This window comes from Plecotus auritus (assembly GCF_963455305.1).
Source record: "Plecotus auritus genome assembly, chromosome: 6".
NCBI lineage: Eukaryota > Metazoa > Chordata > Mammalia > Chiroptera > Vespertilionidae > Plecotus > Plecotus auritus.
This window is the reverse complement of record NC_137773.1, coordinates 7,185,246-7,204,563: the sequence shown is the minus strand read 5'-3', so window position 1 is coordinate 7,204,563 and position 19,318 is coordinate 7,185,246. Positions and strand designations below refer to the sequence as shown.

Sequence of the window (19,318 nt, the reverse complement as noted above, 5' to 3'; positions counted from 1 at the left end):
GCTTTTTCATCTTCCCAGGAAGACTTTGGTAAAATCTACAACCAAATCCTTGACATCTACTCCTACCATGGACTTCCAAGTCACATGACCCAATACATGCTTCTTTATACTTAAATCCAAGTGTATTTGATTTAAAATGTTTTCTTTTTGTATTTGTAGCTTAAGTTTGCTTTAAAACAAAAATATAATAGTGCGGACCCAACAGTAAAGTCAATAAAGTTGTTTTAGAAACCCAAAAGTAAAGCAAAAGGCAAATTAATTTTAATCCCATGAAGTTATTCCAACATGCATTATCTTTTCATAAAAAAGTATACAAAAATCCCCCCAACAACAAAAAAAAAAACACCAAATAAGAAAGGATGAAATATTTTTGAAGGCTTTTAAATTATTGCTGCTAAGAAAGTTAATTTTAGTAATTTTCAAATTACTATTATACATATAAAAACTCATGGTTGCCACTGACAAGGTTTGGCTACCAAAAAATCAGTTTTATGTGATAACAAAAGCTATTATTGTTTAAATGTTTTGAAACTTGCCCCAAGTTATTTTTGTAGCTGTGGAAACTACTGTACTTTGAAACAGGTATCAAAAATGCACATTATTTGTACAAATCATTACAGTGCACGTCTACAGTGCAAGTGTGCACATTATCACTCATGCACTTCACAAACACTGAAGAAGAATAAATAAATTATGGGACACGTGACAGTCTTCATTTCAAACACTTTGTTAAGCGAAAGGACCAAACCCTCGTGTTCATGCTGAGGGGTTCGATTCAGTCCTAAGTGTTTGTCCAGCCACCAAGGTAGGCTGATCGTCCGCACTGGCAACGGTCAGGGAAGGTTCGCCTGCTCGGCTAACGTGCTACGGGCAACCCGCCGAATGGGTTAACGTGCACTGGTATCTGGAACCTCGGTTTTTCCCATCGATGAGCAGGAGTGGCATTTTCCGGAAGTAGTCAATAATATCTGACACAGACAAAAAGTCCTGAAAGATTTGAAACAGGGAGATAAATCAACACTGGAGCAGGTAGCATGAATTTCACCCTCAGTTTTTCAATCTGCATAATATCCTACTCTTGAAGTTAGGAGGATTTTTATTTTTTTAATGTAAAATTTGACAAATGTTTTAATGATTTCTGCTGTAGGACTTTGAAAAAGTGATTCCTCACCAACATCCACTATACTATGGATAAAAGACTATGTATACACTGAGTGGCCAGATTATTATGATCTCTGAACACATAATAATCTGGCCACTCAGTGTATATCCTATACAATAATCCTATATAATAAAAGGCTAATATGCAAATTGTCCCCTCAACCTGGAGTTTGACCAGCAGGCAGGCCGGCCAACTGCCCATGTCCCCTCCCCCTGGCCAGGCTGGCTGGACCCCACCCATGCACGAATTCATGCACCAGGCCTCTATTGAGTGGCCAAATTATTATGCGTTCAGAGATCATAATAATCTGGCCACTCAGTGTATATGTACATATATGTATATATATGACTGATTTTTGTAACTTCATACAGGGGATCATATATAGAGGGGTCTAATTATGATGCCTTTGCCTTTGCTTCTCTTGGTGTTTTTGATTTTGGTTTCTGAGTCACATATCTCAATCATTAATATGTGAGGAGGTGTAGAATCAGAAGCCCACTGTCCCTGGTGTCTGGAGGGACATCTGCAACATGGCATAATAGTTCCTTCACAATCTCTCTGCTGCCTGCCCACTGCCACCCCCGCACTCACCAGGGCTCTGTAGCCGAGTCTTTGCATTCAGTGCCTGGATCACCCTATCCCCAATGGCCAGGCTGGGAAAACTCCATCCATCCTTCTAGGTGGGTCAGAAATCACCTAGGTATCCTGACAGGACCATGCATTTCCTCTAAGAGCACTCTGCTAGGCACCTCACTCGGGGCAGCTGTGATTCAAACACTTGACCAGAATCATGTGGCGTTTTTTTCCTACTCATTTACATGATTGTAACTTAAACATATTTGGAGTGAAATGGAAGTTATGGTGGGCTGTTTCTCAGTCTGGGAATGTTTGGTTTGGCTGATCCTCCCTCCTGGAACTTTGAACTTAAAGAACATGTTTGGAGCAGTAAATTCAGCTGTTAGTTTCCTTTGCAAAAAGCAGCCCTGAAAGGCTTTCCTCATATAACCTGATTACCACCCAAAAAGTGACTGGTATAAACCTCGGCTGAACGGAGGAAGATGTCTTTGCCAATTTGGCCACCTTCATTGGCCAAACCTCCAGTTTTAGTAGGAAATGAACCAAGTATCTAAATAATCACAACAAAAATTCTATTTTTCCCTTTTCCGTTTGTTGATTTAAAGTACAGCCTTATAAATACCCTGCGATCTTACATGGAAATTAAGTGGCAAAAGATGACTGAGAAAGGACTTGCCTTTGACACCATCCAACTCAATCTCTTTTGAAAAATTTAAATGTTTACATATATTTTCTGATTTCAAAAGTTGCACACGTGACTTTAGATTATCCTATCTAATAAAAGAGTAATATGCAAATTGACCATCACTCCAACACACAAGATGGCTGCCCCTATGTGGTCAAAAATCCTGCCCCCATGTAGACACAAGATGGCCACCACAAGATGGCCAGCAGGGGAGGGCAGCTGGGAGGGACCAGGCCTGCAAGGGAGGGCAGTTGTGGGCGATTAGGCCAGCAGGGGAGGGCAGTTGGGAGGGACCAGGCCTGCAAGGGAGGGCAGTTGGGGGCAATCAGGCTGGCAGGGGAGCAGTTAGGCATCAATCAAGCTGTCAGGGGAGTGGTTAGGGAAGCCTTGGGCAAACTACGGCCCGCGGGCCAGATCCGGCTGTTCTATCCAGTTCTCTTGCTCTCCCCTCCGCTCCTTTACTTTGAATTTATATTAGTTCACACAAACACTCCATCCATGCTTTTGTTCCGGCCCTCCGGTCCAGTTTAAGAACCCATTGTGGCCCTCGAGTCAAAAAGTTTGCCCACCCCTGATCAGGCTGGCAGGCAGAAGTGGTTAGGGGCAATCAGGAAGGTAGGCAGGCGAGCAGTTGGGAGCCAGCAGTCCTGGATTGTGAGAGGGATGTCCGACTGCCCATTTAGGCCCGATCCCGGTAGGGGTCCCATATTGGAGAGGGTGCAGGCTGGGCTGAGGGACACACCCTCCCCCCACCCACCGTGCACAAATTTTGTGCACTGGGCCTCTAGTTTGGAATAAAAGGTAAAGGAAAGATTCCTGTGGTAGAGGTGTGGCTACTGTTAGTATTTTGTTTTATTTCCTTTCAGTAAGTGAAGGGCTTCACAAACATGATTTAACTAAAGCTGCCATACAGCATGGACCTGCAAAGAATGTTACAGTGAAGTTCCATTCGGTAGGTATGCAGGGAGGCATAACAAGAGAATTGGGGTACATTTTGCAACTGAGGTCCTTACCTCCTTCCCTCGGAGCCCAGTTCCCAGCATATAAACGTGGCTTTCCTCCATGTAACGGATCTGGACGTTGTAGACCTTATCTTTGTATAACACCATGAGGACGTACGGATTGCTCGCTGTTTTCTTCGAGCTGTCTCTAACCAGAAAAGTGCCATCCTAAAAGGAAACATTCGTGTGGGGATGGGAACGGTAAGTCAACAGTGGGTCAGGCCAAGCCGGTGAACATTCAGGGCCCAAACTGCTAAAATCCCAGGAGTGGTTATGGGGAAGGACAGCAGAGAAAGGCCTAAGACTCAACCTCTGCAGTCTCTGATGGAAAGGAATGCCCTCTCAGGAATAAAACACATAGGCGGCTGAGTGGCTCCAGGGCCAGGTGAGATAAGGACTTGATTGGTCAACTAAGGATATAGCTCCCTACTCCTGGGAGCTAATTTTCTTGCCCTTCTTCCCTCAGCCAAAGTCAGAAAACACCCAAACGCCTTGAAATTCACGCACTTTTTTAAACCTCCTGACCTCCAGGGGGAGTGTTTCGTCCCTGAACAAAACTGCATGTGGACTGTCTTTGTGCTTTTATTTTTTTCTATTTCCTAAAATAGTGTTGTGATTTGTCCTGTACTTTAAATTTTTATTCCATAAATTATTGCTATCTAATCTGAATACTGTAAAGATAATGATATTAAATTAGAATTAATTAGCAAGAACGCACTTAAGCTACTTTCTCTTCGTGTATTGAATCAGGATGGCTTTATAGAGCCATCGATCTGCATTAATGACTTTCCCTCGTGCTTTTCATTCCAAGTTAATGAGTAAATTTCGGTCAGAACATCTCCTTTGAAAAAATATAGCCTTGGATCAGTGATTTAGAGGCTTGACTTCACTTTAGAATCACCTGGAGAGTTTTGAAGACCCCCCCGTGCGCACACAGCGCCCCTGACTAATTCAGTCAGAACCTCTCCAGGTGAGACCCAGAAAGCAGGATTTTAAAAAGCTCCCCCAGGCGATTTGCAGGTGCAGTTAAGGTTGAGAACCCTTGTTGTGGACTCGAGATGTGAAAGATGCAGGGTCTTCGCTTTCTCCTCTCTGATTCGTGTAGGTTTAAGGTTAAGTTCAGCACCGGATGACAAGACATCTGGTTAAGACCTGACAACATTAAAGGGCAGCTAGACACTTCCAGAGGAAAGGGCCTGGCTGTGACTGGCTGTCCGCCTGGATATGACCTCTTCCCGTCCATATGAATGGCTACTGAGTATGAAGAGGAAGCCTGAACCAGTAAGATGTTGGAACTTAGCGGGAGAGTCTTCTTTGGACACTGTATGATTCCTATGACAAGTTGGGCCTTTTTGATGATAAAATCTGCGATTCTGCCAGCCCAGTGTAGCCTTCATTGAGATTTTTCCCGGGGCCCTAGGGATCACTGGGACGGCTGCTGGGAGGTGTGAAGCCAGCACTAACAGGTCCCCCTGGTGTAACAGCGTGGATCTAGCAGAATCCTTAGCCCGTAAGTGGTACTCAGTAAAAGCCTTCTTCTCCTGCCATTAATATTTATACTTAAAAATAAACTTTAGCACAGTACCTGGTTTATCCTTCTAAGAGCAGCTTCTGCCTCCGGTCGGGTAATATATGAAACGTACCACTCCTCACTTAATGAATTCTGGAAATGTAAATTTTTAACATACAGAATAAATTGTGCAGTTACATAAGTAAGTAAAAAGAAAGGCCTCCAAGTAATAATTTTCATAAATCACCACCTCCATTCCATGAGGTTTGAAACGTTTGTTTTCTTAATTTAATATAGAATCATTCAGGTAAGGCTAAATAGAAGATATTTCCTGCAAACTGCTTTTTATCATGATGCTAGTTTCAAAGGTATCTGCAAATAAGTATTCCTTATATTAGATAATGGAATCTCTAATCAGGAAAAATATAGATGTAATAATTTCTTCAGTTTAATAGAATAATAGACTTAATGAAAAAAATGAATTAACAAGCATTTAAGCGACTTATTCAAGGTCATAAACTAGGAAACAGATGAAAAATAGGATTATGGTACTCATTGTTACATGCAAAACACATTTGCCATTGGAAAAGTCTTTAAGAACACCAAGAAAAAGGAATATATTTTTCACCTGGATCCTCCCTTTTAATTATTTTCACTTAGAAACAAATTAAGGCCATGCCCAGCTGTGGCATGGCTCAGTGGTTAAGCATGGACCTATGAACCAGGAAGTCTGGGTTCGATGGCTGGTCAGGGCACATGTCTGGGTTGCAAGCTCGATCCCCAGTGTGGGGCAGGCAGAAGGCAGCTGATCAATGATTCTCTCTCATCATTGATATTTCCATCTCTCTTCCCTCTCCCTTCCTCTCTGAAATCAATATACATATATACATATACATATCAATCTATATATGTATATATAATTAAGGTCAAGAAGATAAAAATACAAAAGAACATTCAGTGGGAGTTTATGGTGATTCATTTGCTGGGGGAAATGAAAACGCAATGAAAACGTATGTGTGTCTTTACCTCTTGTTCCCCAGGGGACGGTGGCCGGGGTTTGGTTGGAACTGGCAAGGAAAAGTTCCTGCCTTCTGACCTGAGCGGCGGTCTGTTGCCAGGACCTTCAAAAGCACAGCATTTGGAAGTTAATTTACTGTAAACCCTTTTTCACTTCTGTCATAACACCCCTCCCCCCAAAAATGTTCTTGCAGTTGTTTCCAGCAACTAACATTTCAGGAAGCCTAGTTCAACAATAATTTCCACCTGCTCTAAACCACAAGTGCTGCTTGCATCGTTCTGTGGCCGGGGCACTGGAATTTCATAGTACCACCGATTCGCATGACTTCTCAAATGTGTGTGTTACATAACATGAAGTGACTAGCTCCATTGGTGAAAAAGTCACCATCATCCCAATGTGATCACCAGAAAGAATATTCAAGAGGCAGAACTTTCATAGACTCTCCAGCTGCCGCCCCCCCCCGACCCCCCACCGCCCAGAATGGATTCCCGACCACCAGGTGGTGACAAGGCAGGAATGAAGATAGTTATGTTCTCACATGTTCACAAAGAGAAATGTCAGTTGCCCAAGACAAGGTGAAATTACCTTGAGAATATTGTTAGCTTTTAGAACCAGAGTTTGCTCCCTGCTGCTCACTCGCTTTGAACACCTGGAGGAGATATTACTTAAAAGGCATAGCCTCGCCCTAGCTGGTTTGGCTCAGTGGCTAGAGTGTCAGCCTGCAGACCAAAGGATTCCGGGTTCGATTCCAGTCAAGGGCACATGCCCAGTTGCAGTAGGGGGTATGCAGGAGGCAGCCGATAGGTGATTCTCATCATTGATGTTTCTATCTCTCTCTTCCTCTTCCTTTCTCTCTGAATCAATAAAAATATATTTTTAAAAAAAGGGCACAGCTTCACCCAGACTTTCCGAAATGGAATTTGGGGATTGGGTTCTCTTAATCTGTGTTTTAAACATGTTTCTCAATTTAGAAGTCAAGTGTAGGTAGATTCATTGTGGAAACAAACTACAGAGAAAGCCAAGTACTATGCCCTGGATGGAAACAGCAGGCCTGGGGGGTCTACTTGGGAAGGTTAAAGGCCAAGGCCGCCTTCCGGAGGAGGTGTGTGTGTCCAGCAGCCCTGGGCGCACTGCAGACACCGACTTAAGTGCTGGGTGAGGACGTCAGATGCCTTTAGGAACCAACAACACCAAGAGGCTTTGGCACGGGCTGGCAACCCTGTCGTGAAGGCGTGTTGCCTGGAGTAGGCCCCTGGGTCCCAGACCACAAACCTTGAGAGAAGTAAGGCGGCAGGGAGGCGCTCTGCGGGAAGCTGCTGCTGCTGCTACGGAGAAAAGAACACACTCTCAGCTGGGGGACAAGGAGCCAGTTGGAGGCTGCCTGAGGGAGACAGGCCTGAAACGCTCCTTCCTTTGTGATCACTTCCCACCCAGCCCTGAAACCGCGGGAGCCGGGCCGAGAAGGAACGGGGCGCACGCATCTCACCACCGTCCAAAGTCTAGCAAGCTTCACAGGCCACCGAACAAAACCAAGAAAACTGTAAGTAAGGGCATTTACAAGTGACTCCATATTTACAAGTGGCTGCAGTTTGGGGCTTTTGAGTTTGGGGAATGACAGAGTCCTCTGGGGAGAGGCCCGGTCATGGTTAGGGAAATACAGTAATGGGCATGGAGTTGGGGAACAGGGGACCCCCGGGGCCTAACAGTAGACAATGAGAGAGTGGGCGGGTGAGGAACAGAGACCAGGTGATGCTGCAGCAGCCGGAAAGGGATTCTGGGGACCCTAAATGCCATCTGTCCATGCTGGGCGGCCATGCCCCCACCCATTAGCCCAAACCTTCTGTCCAAGTCTGCTCTGCTCAGCAAGCTCCTGGGCGTGGTGTTTTGTCAGAATGAAGGCTAGGGCAGGGGCCCGGTGTGGGGCGGACAGTGTGGAAATGGCAGGCGTGGCAGAGGAAGAGGCATAGCTGGAAGGGGGAGAAGCAGCAGCAAATCAGAGCAAGAGGCACCCAAGGGAGATTTAAAACAATGAGAATCCTTCCAGATATTTGGCGGGGGAAGTGGGGAGGCATGCTGATGGTTGAGTTTTCTCCCGTATTTAGAGTGGGACTGGGCCTCTCCCTTTGGATATTAAAGGAGAGAGTGAGCCCCAAGGGCCAGAGGTCTTGGGGGACACCAAGAGGCATCCTGTGGGCTTGCTGAGGGAGAAACAACCGCGTCTTTTTCCTGTTCATGCCTGTGGCCGGCCTTGCTGCGGGCCCTGAGATAAGCCACTGCTGCTGGGAGAGAGGACCTGCGGGGAGGAGCCTGCACAGTGAACTCTTCGCACCTGCCAAGTACATGGTAGGCTTTCTCCATCTGCCATCCAAGGTGCAGGGTGAACTCCAGGTACTCACATAACTGGGTTTCTGGAGTGGTCGTGTGTTTGTTTTAACTCACAAAGGGAAAATATTCCCCATTTCCTGCCCAAGAGTCCATTCTTTGGGATGACCAGAAGGCATTCTAATCTGTACCTCTCGGACCCTGAGCCCAGACTCAGAGGACACCAGTGGGTTAAGATGTGTGGCTCTTTGTGATTAGCTTGGTTTTGGTTCTTAAGACCCAAACTGTTCTGACCCTGCTATACACTGGCTCATTCAACTTACCTCCCATTCGCTCGGTCTCAGTGGACCCAGAGGCTAAGTTAGATCTTAAGGGCATTGCACAAACCTCTCTGAGAACGCTCCGAACGTGTGTGCCGACGGGAGGGAGTGCTTGGGCGATGGCTTGTGGGATCTTGAAGGGTAAGTGTTGGAGCTCATGGGGAGCAGAGTTGGCTGGGGAAGAGGTCTTTGGTGCACTGTGGGAAAGAAGAAAGAAGTAAAGCTGATTATCAGGATCCAAGTGTCATAGAACATTCCGGAACTGCGCCCCCATTAGAAACAACTAGTCCAAAGAGATACAAAAATCCAAGAAAGATGAAATGTAATTAGGAAGTGGTTGGTAGGATGGAACCCCACCTCCCAAGGACTTTCTAGAGACTTTTCACCTTAGCATGCATTTTAAAATGCTGCCATTCTATATCATTCTCGGTAATACCCATTTTTCTTTTCTTTCTTTTTTGAAATGCTAAGTTGGCAGAAAATTATCAATCGGAAACCATATGCATTTTAGAAATGATTCTCAAGTTTTGTTCTGTTTTATGAAAGCCAGATTTCATGCTGTCTTATCCTTCTGCAGTTGGTGATCCTTTACCCATATGCATGCGAGGGCACAATAGAAATGTTTCCATCAAACCATACCTGCCATTTTTCACTCTCTGTACTGTGAAGTAATTTGCACCGATACGCATGAACTTAATAGTTCTCTTTGGTAATCCAGCCAAACTATTCCATTTTATTATATCCATGCAGTGTACCACATGATATATGTCCATTTAATACTAATCTAACAAATGTAATTGACTTGATGGTGTTTCTGTACTAAATAATTTCATTTGAATGCCTGAGCAGAAAAAGGAAGGGATGAGTTATAAGTTGTAAGATGAACATACCATCATCTTCATCCTGGTAAAGGGAAGAAAAAATATATATTAGTCTATCATCAAGACGATTCCTCGATCACATAAATGGCTCTATTTCACATTAGCAGTGTGCGACTCTGTAATGAATATATTGTAGGGAACAGAACTAGTTAAGTGGTTTATGCTTCCTTAATACAAACTGGCATCGAAGGACACTCCACCCGGAGCCTCTCCCTATATACTTAGCATCAAATAGGTCCTGAGGTGCCTAAAAGGGCCCAAAGATACAGTAATGACACTATCTACTACATACCCCCAATGATTCATACATGATCTTTCATCCAACCTCCTTAGCGACCCATCAAGGATTTAACATCCCCATGTACAATTGGAAACCAGCCGCTCCGGCGGGCCTCCTAACTTGCCAAGGAATTGTTACAGAACTGGATTCAACCCTACATGTGTCTAAGCCAGGGGTGGGCAAACTTTTTGACTCGAGGGCCACAATGGGTTCTTAAACTGGACCGGAGGGCCGGAACAAAAGCATGGATGGAGTGTTTGTGTGAACTAATATAAATTCAAAGTAAAGGAGCGGAGGGGAGAGCAAGAGAACCGGATAGAACAGCCGGATCCGGCCCGCGGGCCGTAGTTTGCCCACGGCTGGAAGCCCAAGCTCAGCCTTCTTTTGGGCTTTACTGTGCAGTGGCCACTCCCGTTAAGAGCAACTGCATCTTATTTAGGATGCGGCCTACCAGGTGCGTCCACATCGCTCAGCACATTGACCTGCAGGGCAGCCTTGTGAAACGAGCAAGGGGGGACACAGTTGCTCTGCTCCTCAGATGAGAAATGATGGGACAGGCAACAGCCATGTTGCCACCGACTAGACTGAAACTGGCAACTTGGACTTGTTTTGTTTGAAAGTGTTGTGAGAATTACATTAGTTATTACTTGGGCCTCGTATATATGGAGTGCTCAATAAAAGTCAGCTGTCACTAGTCTACCACTGAGACGAGGCAAGAAGGATCATAGCCAGAATCACTCATCCCCACGTGGCCAACTGGGAGTCCCCACACAGGGCTGCAGAGCTAACGCACATGGGCTCAGCGAATCCCCACAATGAAAGCTCTCTGCAACACGGCTGCAACCCTATCCAGTCCCAGGTTCTCATGACATGAGCATCTACCCTTCCAGAGCCTGTGAACCTCAGGAATGTGATGTCACCCTCACTTTCAACCTTCCCTCCGCGTGCCCCTCTGGCTCGGCAGCCAAGCTGCCATTCTCGCCAGCTCCTGGGCTCCATGGGCACTGCCACCCACCTGCCTTTGCTCAGGACGTTCCTGAGGCTGGGCTGCAAACCCATTTCTCTTAGGGTGACTTTATTCTGTGCCCTCCCCAGCATTCAATGGCCATCACAAATGTCACCTCTAAGAAGTCACCCCTGGCTCCTCGACCCCCATGGGTCACTTTCTTCCCTTCACCTCTGTAGCTCATTCCATGATCATACACTATCTAGCATGTTGGCTGTGGGTTTGCCTGCCTCCATCACGTCTTACCACTTCATCTGAACAAGCACACCATCTGGCACAGAGCTTCAAAACAGCAGGCACAGTGGACAAGGAGAGGGTGGGCGGGTGAGGAACAGAGACCAGGCGACGCTGCAGCAGCCGGAAAGGGATGCTGGGGACCCCAAATGCCATCTGTCCATGCTGGGCGGCCATGCCCCCACCCATTAGCCCAAACCTTCTGTCCAAGTCTGCTCTGCTCAGCAAGCTCCTGGGCGTGGTATTTTGTAAGAATGAAGGCTAGGGCAGGTGTATGATAGCCTGCAGTGTGCTTATAGACCAGAGGACTCAGATCCTGCCTACTTACTCGCTGTACAACTTGCAATGAGCGTGTCACCCGCTCTGAGCTTCAGTTTCCTCTTATAAGAGAAACCGTGATTCCTCACGGGGTCAGTAAATGCAAAGCATGTGTTCATCTGGGTGACCAACTTTCCTGGCTTGCCTGGAACTGATGAAATTCCTGGGACATGAGACTTCCATTGCTAATTCTGGGCAAGTACCGGGCACCCAGCTGGTCCACCAAATGTAGCTAACTTGCTAACATGCACACAGTAGGCATTCAATAAATGTTGCTTCCCCTCCTTTGAAGGTTGTGCAGGAATTAAAAGGAAGAGAGAGGACTTAGAAACTCTGCGGCAAGGCCCAGCCTCTCGGCCATCCCTCCCTTCATTCTCCCTTCCGCCCACTGCCCTTCCCCTTGCTATTAGCCACCCGGGTTGGGGCTGCTGTTCACCCAGCTGCCCTGGCAGCTCTGACAGGAGCCTGAGCTACTGCAGTGCAGCCTGGCAGCGGGCAGGTGGGACAGGAGGAGGCCCCAACGGGCACAGGACTCTGGAGCCCACTGTGTAGGCTCATCGCTGGGATGGGCTTCAGTGAAGGCAGGGACAGAGGGACCCCCACCTCCACAGAGCCCGCACTAGTTTCCCCCATGCCAGGCGTTCACCGAATGACATTGTGTACTTACATTCTCCCTTCTGTCTGGTGCCCAGGCATGCCTGAAATGAATTGGGGCAAAGAAAGAGACCTGAGCATGAAGTTTCCAAGACCCGGCCTCAGAACATAGATCGTTTCACTTGACGTAATAATGAGAAACCACGCCCATTGAGCTGTGACAAAATGGGAAGCAAAGCACTCCCAACACCCAGCAGAAAAGCGGGAGAGGCCTTGCGGGGAGGTCTGGTGACTGAGCTCTGTCATGTTGCCAGCTGAGCTAGGCAACCCTTTATTCTGTTCAGCTCCTGCGGCAAATGATTACAAATGAAAAAAGGGTTTAGCCAGCAAACTAACCCTTTAGTAGCTATTAAATTTCATTGGATAGATGTTTTACCAAGCAAATGAGAGCCATTGGAGCTCATATTCCCCTTTGCTGGTGGTGGTAAACGGCCAGCCCGGGCCCACCCTTCGGGGGAAGAGAAGACAGTTGGAAAACGCTGCTGCTCCGGGGCTTTGCCCAGAGGCACAGCTGGTCCAGCAGGCTTGGTGGCAGCTGCCGTGGAGCGGTGGCAGGCAGCTGTGCGCCTGGGCCCGCATCCCCGTCAGCATCCGCTCTTCCTCCAGAGGGACGCGGGGGCAGGGGGTGGCATTGCCACGTCTCCCTGTGTGTGTTTAAAATGCTGCTGTTTTGTTCATTATGATATTTTTTCCCATTCATTTTGATTTTTTTAAATATTCCATTAAAATGTTAACTTGATCACTGAGGTTTGGGGGTGTCCCCCAGCCCTGGGCCCGATTGAATCCTCACACTGGCCGCGCCAGGGTCAGAGTTACAGCTATTATTCAGATAAACGGAGGCCTTGGCTTTGTCCTTAGTAAGGGGTGAGGTTGGGCCCGACCCTTTGGTAACTAGGCCCCCAGAACTTTCTAGCAAAGTGAGCAATGTTAGACCAGACCACAGGATTCTGCTGTTACAGAACAAGGAAGACACTTTCAGTGGCCAACACCCCTTCTCCCCCCCACCCCCCCACCCCAATTATCTCCTCTTGCTGTCTGTACAGAAAACTGCAACGCCAGGCAGGTCCAGTTCCCATGCCCTGTGGTGGAAGCAACATGCAGCCACACATGTGACTGGTTGAGGACCAGGTCTCCATAAACAGCAGCCACCCCCACACCCCCGATTAAGCATCTCTCCACCCCTTTCTTGGCTGGACTGCCGTTTTCTTCAAAGGGACCCTGGGACTTTGCATCCAGCCTGAGCAGCCCTAGCATTCCCTCAGCCATAGCAGCAAACGGATGCGGGTCCCCAGCACAGCTACCACTAGGCAGGGGGCGGGGCACCCGCAGCGAATGACAAGCTCAAGCAACAGAGGACAGTTACTTGGGCACCGGTGGCTTCTTCCCGGGCAAGGGGCTACTCCTGTCGTGTCTTTCCGTGGTCGGTGGTAAAGGAGGCTTTGGTATCTTGGGTAAAGGGTCCCCGAGAGGCCTGCGGAGTTGAGAGAAAGGATGTGTGAGACACAAACCAGAGTCCCCGGGTAGACCAGTTCCCTCCCGCAGACACGACAGGGCACTCACCTTCCTGCTGGGGTCGAGGGCTGCAAGACAGGAGGGAAGACACGTGAGTGGCCTCAGCACTTTTCAAAGAATAAAGACAAGATACAAGATGCCATAAAAAGGAAAACAACACAACCAAGCAGGAAAACAGCTCACCTTGTCAGAAAACACTGGTTTCTTTCCTGTAAATGACAAAGAGCAGACGGGCCTTGAGTTCTGGCCTTTACCAGCTAAGCATCAGGCATTGAAAGATAGTTTGATGAAATTGAACTGAGTCCCATGGGGGGCGGGGGGGGGGGGGCGGGGGGAGGGAAGGAGCTGCTTGGGGTCGAGTCGTGAAGAACCATAGACCTTAGACCTGATTTTACAGACTCAGAGAAATTAAGTGACTTGCCCAGGGTCACACAGCACTGCGGACATGCAAACAGTATTCTGGGTTCTGTGCATCTCGTCCACAGTTTATTTTAGGTAACGGGTGAAAAAGGATCGAATGTCTTTCGGGGTTTTATCCCTCCTTCATTGGTCAAGAGGTTCTGGTATAAAGCCTCCGTTTATGTTTGTATCTGAAATAAAGCCATTTGCCATGAAGAGGTTAATCTTCCTCTAACCCTTTGGCACCGTTGACATTATATAAAATATTAATTATATGTAGTTTCTGAGGAGATTTTTAACTTGGGGAAGAGGGTTTCTGAAGATGCTCCTGGTGGGCTGCAAATCATTTGGTTTCGGTTTCGGTTGGCTGGCCTTTCTCCCTTTCTTTTTCTCTTTCTTTCTTCCTTTCTTTTTCTTTCACTTTTCTCATGGAGCAGATAACCCGCAGGCTCCCTGAGGAAATGAGAACTCTGCAATTGCACAGTTATTCCCGGCGATTGCTTCTTTATTCTGTCTGAAGTGCCCTATGTCTTCAATGTAATACGAGTCTTACTCAGCTGGATTCAAGCAGGTCTAGAAGTAAATCCCGCCTGACCTTGAACAAGTTATTTAAGGTCTTTGCGTCTCAATTTCCTCACCTGTAAAATGGGCTTGTGGGTGAAAGTGCACAGGTTTGCTCCGGGGGTCAGGGGACACTGTATGCAGGGCCAGGCACTTGGTCCCTGTTAGCTGAGCTCCCTCCCTCCCTCCCACCGTCCTGCGCAGCGACCACCCTGAGGTAGACAGTGAAATGGTCTACCAGGAGTTGTATTTTTACATGCTTTACTTTCTAGATGCTGAGTACGGCCAGGCCCACGGCAGGGCTAAGGATCTTGTCTCACTGTGAAGGACTCCCTGCCTAGTGGGGGAGCGTTTCGGTGGTATAAGAATAAGTTTGTCATTCATAAAACTCGTTGGAGGTGAAAACTCTACTCTGGAGGGATAACCAGAAAACTTATATCTTTAGGCCTGAATAGATTTTCTCTTTAAAAAAAATCACTTGCCCTGGCTGGTTTGGCTCAGTGGATAGAGCGTCGGCCTGCGGACTGAAGGGTCCCGGGTTCGATTCCGGTCAAGGGCATGTACCTTGGTTGCGGGCACATCCCCAGTGGGAGGTGTGCAGGAGGCAGCTGATCTATGTTTCTCTCTCATCGATGTTTCTAACTCTCTATCCCTCTCCCTTCCTCTCTGTAAAAAATCAATAAAATATATTTTTTAAAAAAAATCACTTATTTATGCATATTCTCTGGGCATTTTGGGAATCTCCTGTGAAGAGTGTGAGCTTTGTAAGAGGTTAGTTCTCCCAAAACATCACGGACAAGTGAGTCACTCCGAGGGCAGAGCTGGTATTGTCAAGACAAGGTCCCTGCCAAAAGGAAAAGGAAATCTTTTAAAAGGCTGGGTTAGCTCAGAGGTGACTGAGCCTTGATGGCAGTATGCCACTTTGTGAAGCTTTGGGGCAGCACCCAGTCCGGCATGAGCCAGCAGAGCCTGGAGCCCTTTAAGAAAAACAGCAGCAAGCAGCAGCCTCGAGGCCAGGAACTGACAGTCACTTTGCCAACGGGAGAGGAGGCTGAGGCCCCAGAAGGCGAACGCCTTGCTCCGAGTGCAGCGAAGGAAGGGAGGAAGGGCCCGGGTGGGGCCTGGCCTCCAGGCTCCTTATCCCTCCAAGCCCGCGGCTCCTTCCTTGCCCGGGACTCTCTGGTCCACAGGAGAAAAAGCCCGCATCTTCCATGGCAGGAGGAGGTGGTGGAAGAGAGCACCACTTTGAAGTCAGAAAGACGTGGGTTCAAATCCTGTACCTAGTTATACACATTTAAGGATGTTGTTATTCAACCTCTCCAAGCCTCAGTTTCATCATCTGCATGGACACGGGGGCGGGGGGGGGAATAATGCACCCCCTTTGTTGGGCTGGTTTGAGAATCAGAGATAATGTAGGTAAAAGATTACGGTAGGTAAAGCACTGGGCCTATAGTAGGTGCTCAGTAAATGGTAGCTACGTTTTAGAATTGAGTTGAAAATAGCTTCCTGTGGAGGTAGCTGCAGTCCAAAACCACCCTGGGTCAGTTCTGGGGGGAAAGGACTGTCGTATACCCACAGTTTGGTCAACTGCACACAACAAAAAAAGTCACCCTGCCATTAAAATAGCACCTAAATAGTTAGAGTTTTATAAGGCATTTTCTCCGAATAGAACACACACCTTGCCAATAAGGAGGTAACTATGAAAAGGTTAGGTCCCTGTGGCCAGGGAGCTGCTAAATAGCAACCAAGGTGGCTGATGACAGGTCTCTCAGCCCAGTGCACCACAGTGCCCCCTGCATCGCCTTCGGGGGGACAAGGAGATGAGTGTACACAGATGGCCGCGGGGAGAAGCAGGCCCAGCACAGGGCAAAGGGCAGGAGCTCTGCTTCAGGCCGATCTGGGTTTGGGTCTCTAGCTGGTAGCTGAGTGATCCTGGGAAGTTGCCTCTTTGTGCCTCGGTTTCCTCATCTGTAAAACGAGGATGTTTCTAATAGCCCCCACTTCATAGTGTCGTGGTGGTAGTTAAATGAGGGTGTGTGTGAAAGGCATGCAGTAAGCACTCTCTGAAGGCTGGCCATCATTTTTATGCGTTCAGTACGAATGATACCGACCTAGTGTGAGGGGCTCTCTGTCCAATGGAGCTAGCGAACGATCGAGGGTAGGCTTGGTGCTTCTGTCTATCGAAGGAGCCGGGACTGGAAGGGAAAAGAAGGAAGTCAGTTACAAGAAGAATGGTTGGCTGGGGGTGGAGCATGGCGGGCCAGAGAGGGTGGTACTCACTCTTTGCTGTTTTGGGGGTTCTACTTCTGCTAGGCTCTTCGTGGTTGGGCTGGGGTGTGGGGAGTGGCTGTTTGGAAAAAAAAAAAAAAACACAAATGTTAGGAAGTATTTGCAACACATTAGCCGTTCCTGGTGGCTTTATATGTCCGAATCTGTTCGCTTTTTCCCCATTTCCAAGTTCCACCCTCAATCTTAACCTCTGATCGCTGACTGAACAGTAGCCTGCTATGGGAGCCCCCTGCTCTTCCCTCTCTCCCCCAAAGCGATTCCTGCATGGCAGCGGAGTGAATGAGTTACTCCCTGATAAGCCTGCAAGTGGATCCAGCTCAGTGTCACCTCCAACTACTCCAATGGTCTTGTTTATACTTCTATTTAATTTTTTATTATTTGTACCCCCCCTGACCAAATCAAAACTTCACAAAAGCAGGGACCTTATTTGTCTTATTCATGCTCACTCTCTTCCCAGCAGCTAGAATGCTGCTGGGCACACAGTAGCTGCTCAATAAATAGCTGTTAATTGAATGAGGGAATTCTGCATCCCAATAGCGGAGTTCACAGCCTTCAGATTTCAAAAGTAAAATGCATTTGTAGATCAATTCCGGTCTGTGAGCCCTATTCGCAAGAAAACTGCACAAGCAGGAGGGAGCCGACCATTCTTAGATGGGAGGTCCTGACTGTGGTGTGCTCTTGATTTTGAGCTTTGGGGCCAATATGTCCTCTCCCTCCCTCTAGCCCTCACACTTTGGCACTTGCCATAGCTGTTAAGAGTGCTCAGATCCCTCATGCAGAGAACACATTTCTAGATATTGACTCATTATCCCGAACTTCTCGGGGTCTCTCGGGGTCCCTCTGGGAACTCAGATAGGCCCCCAGGACCTGAGACTGTAAGTTTGGAGAAAGAGGAAAGGGAGTTGCTGCCTCTCTCTCTTTCGATCTGGTTCACTACATCATAAACCTTGTAGGCCCAGGCATTTGCCCGTGGAATTTCCGGCATTGGCCAGCAGGTGGCGCACATCTTTTTTGCAAGAGAGAAAAGGGGACCTGGAACTCTTGGAATACCAGTAGGTGTCATTGACTTAGAGTATATTTTACAGTTTTCACTTATTTCAAAAGTGAGAGACTTTTTATTATACAATTAGTTTAAATTGTTTATGATAAAAATAAAATACCAATAAGCATTATAACATGAATAAAAATCACTAGTATTTCACTCCCCCCCCCAAAAAAAACACACACATATACACAACGCTGTGAGTCCGTGGGTATGCATTTTCCCAGCCTACATATAATCCTGTCTTACTGGTGAGAAGTAGATGAAGATGTTTATCGGCTTCTTTTCTCTCTGGCAGAGGAGATCTTTGGAAGGGACAGAAAGTGCCAGGGAAGAGCGAGGAGGCCTACCGGGTGGCTCCGGCCGGCTGGTGGGGGCGGGAGGACAGCCATCGGTCTCTGGGGCGGCACGGGCGGCTGCTGTGGGGATTTCCCGGAGAGGGGCCGGTCTGGGAAACGCAAGCACAGTACAACGAAAGGAGAAATGCTAAAGCAAGGTGAGTGTGGGCCACGCTCAGGGGTTCCCAGAAACAGACCCCACACCCAGTTCTGCGCATCTCGGGGCTCCAGGAGCCCTAGGTCCCACACACTTCCGCCAGCGCAGGCCGAGGCAGGGATGTGTCCATACCTGGGTTACAAGCGGTGGAGAATCTGACACACATGCTGGTACACAGAGGCACACCCAGTTGCCTGGGCAGGGTTCAATTGGCACTCACGGCTCATGGAGATCCTGTCTGGGTTCCCCTCCTTCCCCTCACAAATGCTCTGGGCTCTTCGGTCCCCTCCTACTTCCTCCTTTGGCTTATCTCTTCCCTTAAAGGGAGGAGCTGGTCTTCAGCTCCTGTTACCCAATCACAGATTCTTAACTGGTCAGGACTTGCCCTGGAGAGCAACTCACATCTTTCTGGTCACTGCAGAAGTATCCCTGAGCCAGGCTTGCAGGCTGACAATGTCCCCACCCCTTCAACAGGGAAAGGCCAGGCCAGGACTGCCAGTGCCGGCCTCCTTACACTTCGGGCCCTGGGTGCCTCTCTTGTCTCACCCTCGCCCCTCCCCTTGAGAGGCATTACCTGTCCATGGAGAATGGGGCTTAGAAAGTAGGCAAGCCAGGTCCGAGCTCATGCCACTCCACCCACACTGGCCATCTCTCAGCTCCTCTGAGATGCCACGCTCCTACTGACCCCAGGACCTTTGCACGGCCATTTCTACTGCCTAGCATGCTCTTCCTTTCCCACAACTACCCTCACTTAGCCTCACCCCTACTCATCCTTTAACTTTCAGCTTAACTATCACATCCTCAGGGAATCAAACCCAGACTAGGCATATACGCCAACCTCATCTCCCACACTTGTCTTCTGAGTATATATCACGTTTTAATTAAACCATTTTGTGACTCATTCATTTGATGTTGCCTCAGCCACTGGACTATGAATTCTTTAGGGTGAGGACTGTCTTGTTCACTCTGTATCTTCATAACTGACACATACGAGGTACTCAACAAGTTAGTTATCTGTTTCTTCGCTGGGCCTGTTTCCCTATATATAAAAAA

General features: G+C 47.9%; 1 protein-coding gene across 1 annotated transcript in view; it reads right to left on the bottom strand.

Annotated features, from left to right (window-relative positions):
* Positions 1–240: 240 nt before the first annotated feature.
* The window catches only part of LCP2 (lymphocyte cytosolic protein 2), a 41,131-nt gene continuing 22,053 nt past the window's right edge, over positions 241–19,318 (bottom strand). Inside the window, exons 8-20 of the mRNA XM_080676662.1 lie at positions 18,121–18,218; positions 16,720–16,786; positions 16,551–16,634; positions 13,663–13,688; positions 13,528–13,547; positions 13,331–13,438; positions 11,977–12,011; positions 8,662–8,791; positions 7,225–7,277; positions 5,961–6,055; positions 5,010–5,087; positions 3,437–3,592; positions 241–987 (exon numbers count right to left, since the gene is read on the bottom strand). Of these exons, the coding sequence (XP_080532788.1) occupies positions 865–987; positions 3,437–3,592; positions 5,010–5,087; positions 5,961–6,055; positions 7,225–7,277; positions 8,662–8,791; positions 11,977–12,011; positions 13,331–13,438; positions 13,528–13,547; positions 13,663–13,688; positions 16,551–16,634; positions 16,720–16,786; positions 18,121–18,218 (1,073 nt within the window). The 3' untranslated portion in view covers positions 241–864. The remainder of the gene's footprint in view (positions 988–3,436; positions 3,593–5,009; positions 5,088–5,960; positions 6,056–7,224; positions 7,278–8,661; positions 8,792–11,976; positions 12,012–13,330; positions 13,439–13,527; positions 13,548–13,662; positions 13,689–16,550; positions 16,635–16,719; positions 16,787–18,120; positions 18,219–19,318) is intronic.